Source organism: Larus michahellis, chromosome 2 (assembly GCF_964199755.1).
Source record: "Larus michahellis chromosome 2, bLarMic1.1, whole genome shotgun sequence".
NCBI classification, from domain to species: domain Eukaryota; kingdom Metazoa; phylum Chordata; class Aves; order Charadriiformes; family Laridae; genus Larus; species Larus michahellis.
The window spans coordinates 55,057,495-55,068,020 of record NC_133897.1 but is presented as its reverse complement, the minus strand read 5'-3'; the positions used below and the strand labels follow the sequence as shown (position 1 = coordinate 55,068,020).

General features: G+C 40.9%; 1 protein-coding gene across 12 annotated transcripts in view; it reads right to left on the bottom strand.

Annotated features, from left to right (window-relative positions):
* Window positions 1-2,550: 2,550 nt before the first annotated feature.
* PDE1C (phosphodiesterase 1C) overlaps window positions 2,551-10,526 on the bottom strand; it is a 301,021-nt gene continuing 293,045 nt past the window's right edge. For 9 of the 12 annotated variants that reach the window (XM_074575501.1, XM_074575502.1, XM_074575507.1 and 6 more), the window contains one exon: window positions 2,551-5,609. In XM_074575501.1, the coding sequence (XP_074431602.1) occupies window positions 5,596-5,609 (14 nt within the window). In that variant the 3' untranslated portion in view covers window positions 2,551-5,595. The remainder of the gene's footprint in view (window positions 5,610-10,526) is intronic. The other 3 variants (XR_012585566.1, XR_012585568.1, XR_012585567.1) reach the window with 1 other exon arrangement.

Here is a 10,526-nt window from a genome sequence, read left to right as displayed (position 1 = left end):
AACTGAGCTTCAGGTTCTCAGCCAGCTTGCCTGGAAGCACCTCCATTTTCTTCTACCTGGTGGTCAAGTCACCAGAGCAGGGAGAGTGGATGCCTCAAAGACAGACATGTGTCCTGGTCCCGCCTGGTACAGATCAGACCCCTCTTTGCTTGCTGGGGATCAAAAGGGACATTGCAGCAACAGGAATGTAGTTTCAGCAAGTGGAAAGGCATGGCCAGTGTTTCATTTTTACAGAAAATAATAGCATTGGCAGTGGTCACCCGCCACTGTTCCTGCTTTGATCACAGTAGTCAGACGGGGAAAGGGTTGTCTGGGATCGCAGAACTTGTCTGCCTGTGGAAGCAGGGGGAACGCCACATTAGCATGCACACCTGACACTAACCGAGACTGGAAGAGACCTGCTCATGCTGTGGGTAACACAAGTGGGAAAAACCACTTTGGTGGGAGATGAATTTACGCCTTAAAACGTGAAAGCATGGGTTTTTTTCCCCTCCTTTCTACCTGGCCAGCACTGATGCCTGCTTGCCACAGGGCTCCTTCTCGTCCTCAGCCAGCATGTTTCTGCTTTTGAGTGCTGATGTCCAGACACCGCGCCAGCACAGCTCTGAGATCAGCACCATTGCAACACATGCGAAAGCACAGGATCACTCTGTTGTTTTTAATTATTGGGTGAGGTGATGGATGGAAAAAAGACTAAGAGAAATGATTTGATTATGCTGTCATTTGCTGAGTATAAATGGATAACATATGGTATAGATCATCAGAGGATGATGAGTTTCATTATTACAAAATAAAATGCAAGGAAAAGGAACCAATAATATTTAAGACCATCTCACAAATTCCTGGAGATAGACTAGTTTATTCCAGTTGAAGCAAAAAAAGTACTGTCCTTGTCAGGTTCCATCATCTCTGATTGGAATAGATTATCGTGCTTTTTAATTAAAAGCCATGTTTGGGACCCACTGTAGAACTTGCAAGGACTAAGAGTGGAAGCATTTGCCTTTAGCTAGGTGAGCTCACGGACCTTCGGATTACAAAGCAGCCCAGCACTACCAGCTATCTAGTTTGCAGTATTTTTGCTTCCAGACTGAACCTGTAAAACGCTGTAAGTACATATGCAAACATTTGCATATTCAAAGGGCAGTTTGCAAAAACACCACCATATACCATTCTTCTCTGGCAGAACCAACTACATTTTGGAAAGTTCCTCTCCAACCACAAAATTTATGCTCGAAAAAAGAAACATCGAGAAAAAGGAATGTGCCCCCCTCATTCACCCATCAGGAACCAGGCTCTGAAATTCCATATTCATTCTGATGCTAAACGTCCTATTGTATTACTACTACTGTGTTTACACCAGCTGGAGCTATACAAAAGGCTGCACCTTTAGATAAGCATCAGTCTGCCTAGATTGTCTACTCTGAAATAGGTTTTCGGTCTAAAATTGCAAAATTTCTTTTTTTAATCTATGACCTGTTTTATCATCAGCAACAAAAAAAAAAAAAATTGTTGGTTTCTCGCATCTATCTTTTTTCTCAAACACGGAAAACATTAGTGACATCCATCATCTTTTTATAATTAAACATAGAAATCTGACCATATAACTTTGAAAATAAAATGTGTACTTTGTAAAGAAAGCTGGTGGTTGACTTAAGCATTTTGAGAGGGGGCATCACAGGTTTTACATTTAAAAAAATTAATTTAAAAATAAACAAATCCCTTCTTTCATAGGTGTGAACACTTCTTGCATTTTGTCACAGAAACGCGCAGTTCAAATCACTGCTTGAGCACAGCCCAGAGAACTGTCACCCTTTGAGCCATTTAAAGAATGGACAGGATAAAAACATATTGCTTGCTTTTCTTTTTTTTCTTTTTTTTTTTTTTAAATTATAGTGTGTCCAGGAGTTCAAGTACTACATCACCACGAGTCAAAGGTCTGCTAATTCCCTGAACACCAGTCCCAGCTAAAGGAAAAAATGCTGACAGGGATACTTGTGATGGTATCCCTCCCTGTTTGAAGGGGTAAAGCACCTGGATTCTCCCCCTCAAGTTACACAACAGTTTCTGGGAAGCAGAAGACACCTGGTGCTCTTCCAGCAAGGCAGAGCTGTCTGAGAGCACCAGCAATCCCTGTGCAGAGGAGGAAGAGCACCGTCTTGACCACACGGCTTCCCAGCCTGTGCTGCCCTCCGTAAGAAGCACTCTGGCACCAGAAGAACCCTTTGTGCCCGCTGGTGGGCGCTCCCAAATAATTCTGTAGAATTTCAGCATGAGGCCAACAGTATGGGCCCTATATTCGCAGAATTTCTGGCTTATTCATTGCTTGTATAGTCTTACTGAGGATGGAAAAGGCAGGCATCTGAAAAGATAATTTCTATAGATCTGGGGAAAGTTAGGTAAGGATTTAATAGCAGAAATCCTTTCTTGCTATAAATATAGGCCATTAGTTGATGAACACCTAATCCTTTTCCGCTTTGTGTGTGTGTGTGTGTGTGTGTGTGTGTGTGTGTATCCTTTCATGGAATAAAATAAGAGAAAGCAGTTCTGTAATTATTTTTTTTTTAAGTTTTTATTATTTTTTTACACAATTGCACAGTGGCTGATCTCTAGTTTAACTGGGAGTTGTCTAAACATACCATTCCTTGGCTCACAATGCACTAGCACAATGCCGCAGAGTGTTCCAGGGAGGTGGCGGGGAGGAGCAGGGGAATGTAGGTGTGATCCTGGGAGGGGACCCCACGATAGATGCTTTCATCTGGCCTAGTCTCTTTGTAGGATTTTGATTTCTAGATTTCACTTTCTCTTTATATATTTCCAAGCTAATAGATTTCATGGGGATTTTTTTTTACATGACAACAAAAATTACCAAAAAACGCTAATAATCCTGTAGCTCATTCAAATGATTTTAAAAGAGCAGGAGAATGTCAGAGCTAGCTCTGACTGTCTGTACGTTGGAAAACATTTTGCTGCATACCTGTGTGCTGAGATCAGTAACTTTGACTACGGCATCTCTTCTAGAATGGCAGCTCTGATCTGCAGTCCCCAAGAGACGGCAAATCCACCACTTCCCATATTCGCTCCTGCTGGTGTTGAATAACCCTAACAATCGAGGAAAAACATTTTCCAGTCTGATTTCACACCTTTGTGCCAGTGCATGAGAAACAAGAACTGACCAGCCATGAATTAAGCACTCTGGCTTTGTGTCTGAAAGAAGTCACTCCCAGAAAGAAAGGAAATACATATCAGAAGCAGATGAAGAAAAAGATTTAGGTTTTTTAATTATTATTATTCTACTGTGCATAACCTAAGGCATCTTTAGTCACTGTACATTAGGTAAGGGTAACTTAAAAAATATTGATTAAATCATCCTGCACCTCTGACCAAACACTCAGTGAGGGTATGCCCCCCCTGACTTCAGGGAGAAGAATGACTAAGCAGGGACTGAGTCACCGCTGCGGTACTTAGTTCTGCATTATTGATATTTCATTGATGTGCCTTCAAAGAGCCTGGTCAGGGCTGGAAGTCATACTCTTATTGTGGCTGAATGCTAAAGGAGAGGGGGAAAAGGGAGGTGGGAAAGTGCTACGTGGCGACACAGCCCTCTGCCTGTCACAAGACGTGGAGTGTGCTCAGCACTGGCTGCAGGGCCACTGTCCTCCCAGCACCCCGCTTTCTTCAGAAAATCTATCCCAGAGCTACCATTGAACCAGGAGCTCAAAAATGGGAACACTACGTGCTCTTATCTTTATTTTATTTAAATGAGCTGGTTCAGTGAAGCCAACTGTGAGTTCTAAGAAATGCAAGAGTTATTTTTGTACTTCTTCCTTCTGAAAACATGTGATCGAAGTGCAACCTTTTCACAGCATGAACCTAATCTAACTCTCTGACTTTGAACAAACTCAAACTCTGGTGTCCAAAAAAAGAACTCAAAATGTCTCAAGCCTCAATAATCAAAATCCCAGATACAAACACTCCTGAGTGAGAAGGTATTCATGTTTAAATATGGATTTAGGCTGAGCTCACTGCTGTGATTTTTGCTAGTGTCATGGGAAGCTCGTCCCTGTACATGCACAGTTTAAGCAGGAACAGAGACCCAAGCTCTAATATAGGCTGGTGGTAAAGTCCTGTGCTTTTGAACATGAAAAGGAAACACTGAAGATTTAGCTTCCTAAGCCAATGTTTTGCATGTTCTCTATATAGCAGAGCTGTGACAGCAGTCTGATTCTTTGTAAAATACATATGACTAACACAGCAAGACCTCAACCTGAACGAAAAGGACTTAGGCGAAAAACAGCTGTGTGTGTATACATGTGTCTTGATTTCCACACAGACAGGTAAAATCACTTACAACTAACTGAATCCCTACCAAGAGCCCAAGCCAGAAAAGCACTTACATACATGTTTGACGTTTCTCATGCAAAGATACCTTCCTGAATCAAGGCCTGAGCGAGTTAGTTTTATAACATTTCTTCTTTAAAATGGGCCAAAATGATGGCTGCTTTCCATGTGTCTAACTCCACTGGATGAGACAGTTTTATCCACCGACTCCAGCAGTGTATTTAGGACACGCTTCTCCATTTTGGTTTTGTCTGTCCATACTTCTCCAGCAACGCTTTTCCTTTTCTTTGGCCTGTCCATTCAGTCAGTGATGAAAGAAAGACCACACCGAGATGAAAGTAAGAATTGATCCGTGTGATTCCCTGCTGCCCTTCTTCTCTTAGACCTTCAAGTCAGATAAAGAGCGGTTACTAGTAGCCCACAGAACAAATGTGGGAAACAGCTCATTATCTGTAATCTCAAGTTAAGGCAGGCACGTCAAGCAGCACGTCAGTGCATGCTCTCAGAGTCTGACAACAAAATTTGTCCCAAGGGAATATCACTTCCATTGATTATTTCTCTCCTATTATTAACTGCAAAACCAGAACAAAATCAAGGGTTGAGTGAGTCTGCCCGCTGTTTAGAAACAAAAACATTTTACTATCATTGCACCATCTGGGAAAGACATCAAATCCTAACAAATGGTCAAATGACTCTACAAATTCAACATCCTTATTAATAAAATCTTTTACAGCGAAGGTAAAACTCATGTCAAATTCTCTCTACCAGCAATTGGAAAAGGTCCTCAGGGAAAAGAAAAAAAGTGAAGTATTATCAAGTTTTCTTTTTTTTCTTTTTTTTTTTTTTTTATATTCTTTTGTATCATCCTAATGTTGGTTTCACAAGCTGAGGCATAGCAAAGGGCAATACCGGTGTTTGAAGATGAGTCTCATCTATTTGCTTGACCTGTCCAGAAAAATGGAACCGTTTGCATCAGGAAATCACCACTTGTTTTTTTTAACAAAAAACTTCCCAAAACAACAAAAAATGCACACATACACGAACAAACAAACAAAAATAAAACTGACCCAAAAAACCAAGGCCCCCACCCTAGAACCCAGAGTCATTAGCTGTGAAGTAGCCAGTGGGAGGAGGAGTGTTTTGAAAGTTGTTTAATGCCTTCCCCAGAAACTGGTCTTTGCGGAAGGAGGAGAACAGGAATGAAGAAGCTCAGCTAAAATGATGAAAGAAATTTGCAGTCTCTTTTTTAATATATTTTTACTCTTCCGTATCTGGAAAAAAAAGAAAAAGAAAAAGAAAAGCGTCAAATGCTGCCCTTCTCCCCTTTGTCCAAGGAGCAGGTAACCTGGGAAAGAAAAGAAGGGTATCAGTTTAGACAGCCTCATTTCCTCTAAGCAGTGCAGCTTTGCTTAACTCTTGAAGGGCTGCAAGGTGAGACGCACCACAGCAACTTATTGGCTTCTTATTGGCTCGACTGGAAATATCATTCTGTCCTACACAAAGTGAAATCCATTGCTCTCTGACTCATACAGTGGGAATTCAACCTTTGGCATCAATGGGATCATGTAACAGAATGCAGCATGCTTAGATCAAGAGATCCCATTAGAATTCTTTGCGGTAGGGCTCTCTGGTCACCCTTACTACTAGCTCTTTCAGTAGCTTTCTGCTCATGAAAGCAACAATGTTGTACATGCGGTTTGAGGTGAAGAAAAGAAAATGCTCCAAACACAAAAGAGCACTACCTTTTAAAAAGCCCTTTCTCCCAAAGAGCTTACAATGAAACACACAGCCTTATGTATGGATAGGTGCCTGAGATCTAACAAAATATGTGCATTTTACAATCTGCTTGACTCCTCTGACAAATATTTATAATCCCTTGGCTTCAACATTAGGCCATATTTGACTAATGTTATCCTGAACATACAAACCCAACTGTTTTCTATGTAGTTATACCACAAATGAATCTTGAGTATGAACAGATCTCCTTGAAGAAGAAATGTAGACAAGAAACCTTTTTCTTTATTTCTAGTGAAAGAGGACAGTCTAATGAAAAAGGACACTCTATCCAACTCGCCTCATACCCTCCTCAAGAAATCTTCTGGAAAAGCTTCAAACAGGAACGTGAATACTTTATATTGGGCATCCCAACCAGTTATCTGAATACGTCTGGCACTGTGCTTAGCTACTGTTATTCTGACGGTGCTTATGTCTGCAGAGTTTGAAAGTGCATTTGAAACTGTCTCTCAACGAAGGAGATGATGCAGCTCAAAGAGAGATGAATTTATCTGTAAGGCTGGGCATGCCTCAGAAGATGTGATTACATCAGAATCTCTTTGGGTCCTTTGAGAAAACCAGTTTCTTTTGCCTTCAATAATATATTGCCTTTTTTTTTTTTTTTTTAAGTAGTATTTGGGCAAAGGGAAAAAAGGACTGGCAAACCAAAGATCTAAGGCTTTGCTGCTGGGTTGCATTGTCTCTGATGAATGTATAGCAGTGGCTGCACAGATCTGTTAGTGTGTTGGCATAATTTTCTTCTACTGTGTAATAAGCAGGGGGACTTTTCCTTTCAGGACAGTCCCCTGTAAGTTGCTACAATATCTTGCTCCCTCATGCAATTCTAAGACACTGTTGCAAAGAATTAGGCTTTCAGCATTTCACTGTATTTATTTAGACTGAATTGTCACATTCCCCGGACTACCAACAGTATAATCTACAACAGGCAATAGTAACAGCCATAACAATAGTACTACAGTTCCTTGATGTCTCCCATCTAAAAAGTTTAGTCTGATTTACTGTCATCAACAGGATCGTAACAATCCTGTGAAATGTATCATTAGCCACATTTTACAGGGAAAAGACTGACCCAGAAGGAAAGGTAATCATTTGGGACACGGGGACTAAATGACTTCTTCGAGCAGTAATTATCTTTTAAATGATTTGCTGAATCACACCAGGAACCTGAAACAGAGCTTGAAATACTACCCAACATACCCTCGCCTTCCTATGCCATCCATATTCACAAGACTTTGAACCCCTCTCATCCCCACTAATGAAACACGGAAAATGCAATGTTTTTTCCAGACTCTAGAAGTTCCCCATGGAGAACCGAGTCATATATTGCTTTTTGCTTCTGTTAGACACATCATCAGCTCCAGTGAGAACATTCCAGTACAGCATTTGCTTTAAATTGTTTTTCTACTTGGTGGAGCAGATGTGTTGGTTTCCTAGCTGAATTTCCCTTTGGATACAATATAGCTTCCCTACAACTACCTTAACCTTGAACGTGATTCAGCCCCTTTCTCATTTCAGCACAATAGATCCAGTGCAAATATTAGTACATATCAACAGAGGTAATTGAAAGAGGAAAAAGAATGAATATGCAGCACTTGGTACACAGGAAGACTTTGAGTAGTTCACTTGGCATATATGGAATTTCATTATCTGAAATAGCTTCGTCTGAATGCACGTCTCAGTCCTTCAGTGCTGCTGACGAGTTTTATATTGTTTGTCAAGGTTGAGTACTGACCCTCCCCTTGGATCACCAATACAAACACCAGTGACTTCTACAGCTCTTCATGTGATACCAGCACCCACTGTGAGGAGGCTACTGAGTCCATTTCTGCTATCAGCTTGTAGTTTATAGCAAGGCATTTTTAACTTGTGCTCACTGGACTATGAATGTATATATTTACTATGTTATTGTACAGTCTGAGGTACTGAAGTGAAAGTACTCTGTTTTCAGAGTTCTGAATTTCAGAATTTCAGAATTCAGAGTTTCAGAATTTCAGAATTCACACAGAATTACTCAGCGTACGACTGTATCCATACAGCAAGGAAGCTGGCTGTCAGTTTTGCACAATCCGTGATTAATCTCACACATTTGCCTCTCTTTTTGTGATAAAACAAATGTTTTGGAGTCCAAGGCCTTACAAGAACTACCCATTTTAACAGTTGGCATTTATTATGCCTGTCTAATGCAAACTTTCACAATCTGCTACCCGGTTGGAGAACAGGAACAGAGCCCCAGAGGCATTTAGACTGAGGGGAGAGTTTAGACTGACTCAAAAACTACACCTGTTCTGTGATGACTCACGCTCCTCACGAGCATACATCACAGGCGTGATGCCTGTTGCACCAGCTGGAAGTGGAGAGCTGACCTCTTCCAGCACTGCTTCTGAAGGTGGCCGGCTCTGCTGCTCCAGCCAAACCTCCGTCCATTCCCTCCATCCCTTCCTCCCAGCTGCCGAAAGCACAGCGCTACCTGGAGAGGGCTCAGGACACCTCCCCACGGCCTCCAGTGCCAGGCCAGGCTGGCAGGGCAAGACCCAGCCCTAAGGTTTTCAAATTACATTTCAAAGAAATCTCTGCTGTTTTCTCTCCTAAAAAATAAATGCTGACTGCAGAACAGTGTGATGTGGAATAAGGATTTCGTGGGCAGGGTTTTTTTCACAAACTACTTAGCTTGCTTGGCAGTCCCTGTTGATGAAAGTGTTTGTGAGGTTATTGCCTGTTTCCTCTGCTCAAATATGCATTCCTTCAGCATTATAACCATATTTAATTATGAAGGAAGCCTAAGATGGCACCACAATTATCCAGGATTACACTTGGCTTTTCTTTCTAAGCAGACAGTGGTAATCTTGCAGTTCACTTGTGAAATAGTAGCGCTTAGCGTGAACAAATCTCATGATCTTAGTGTGCTGCATGAGCACTTCTACAGGATGGGAGAACACCACACCACCCAATAACATTGCCCTTAAGCTACCGTTACCCCAAGATATTTTTGAGTTAGAGTTTTAATACACAGAAAAAGCAAAAGAAGAGCTCAGTTAACCATATTCATTCAGTACATCCCTTATTGAGCTTCCTATGGTGATACTTTTTCATGCTTCTAGGATGTAACTTCATACCAAAAAAAAAATCAGCATACAATTATATTAAAATTAACATTTTTGTATTTTGTACATTTTATTCTTGAAGATTTGGGGGAAAAAATGGAATCCTACAGGTTTACTAATTTCTATTAAAATCAGATTCTCTTGTCACGTCCCAAGAACCACGTATGTAACAGACTGTCAGCGCTACTTACTAACATAAACAGCAGATACCAAAAGGGTTGCACTTGAAGGAAAGTTGAATGCACAAAATTTACGCATGCTATGACTCTTTAGCCTGAAAAGGAAGAGTGGCAGGGAGAATCAAACAAAAGGTGAATGAAATTATGAGTGGCACTAAGAATGTGAATAGGGAACAATTACTCACTGTTTCTCACAGTACAAGAAGGGGGTTATCAAATGAAATTATCAAGCAGTAAATTTGAAACCCATAAAAAGATGTGATTTTTCACATAATGCCTAAGTAAATTTTGAATTGTGTTGCCTCAGTGCCCAGTACACAAAAGAATACCAGGGCTCTAAAGATAATTAGACAAAATAATGGAAGAAAAATCCATCAGAGGCTATTCAAGTCAGAGATTTGACCTCTGCCTTAGCTCTCTGGAAGACAGAAAGCTGTAGGGGGAAGGCACTGCTCTGGTTTTGTTCTTTGTTCATTAAGATCTCTGCTATGAAATGTTGTCAGGTAGGTGATAGAGAGCTAAAGGGACTTTTGGTCTGACCCAGCATGGTTGTTCAAGTGTTCCTAGGAAAGCTGACATGGTGTTTGAAAGTAGCCTCTCATATATTAAAACCCCTCACATATTAAAAGCCTAGGCTTTTCAGGATAAGACTATTCCAAACTCTGCTTTACCTCAGCACCCTGCTCCATTCAGGCACTGGGTGAAATGACAACAGAAATGACAAACTGTTGTATGGCAATTGATATCATAAAATGATTACTATCGATGCAGTGCATAATGAGGGGAAATAATAGTCTGAGTAAATGTGTCTCAGATAACACATAATCCAAAGGTAGTTATCCTTCCTACTACAAATGATGGAAGTATTTGCAGATGGTGGGGCAGATCACTAAATCTGCCACTTTTAATTCCTTTTGTGGACTCAGCATCTTGCAGGAGTGACCCTTTAATTTTGCACGCTTATTCCTAAAAGCCTGGATATTTCTTGTCTCCCCTGAGTGCTAATGTATTCTCAGTTGTAACCTGTCCCATTGTGAAAAGCTGTGTTAATGCTACTCCTAGTGCTTAGAATAAAATGATGTAAAAAATCGCAGTGCTCAGTTCTGGACTGGAT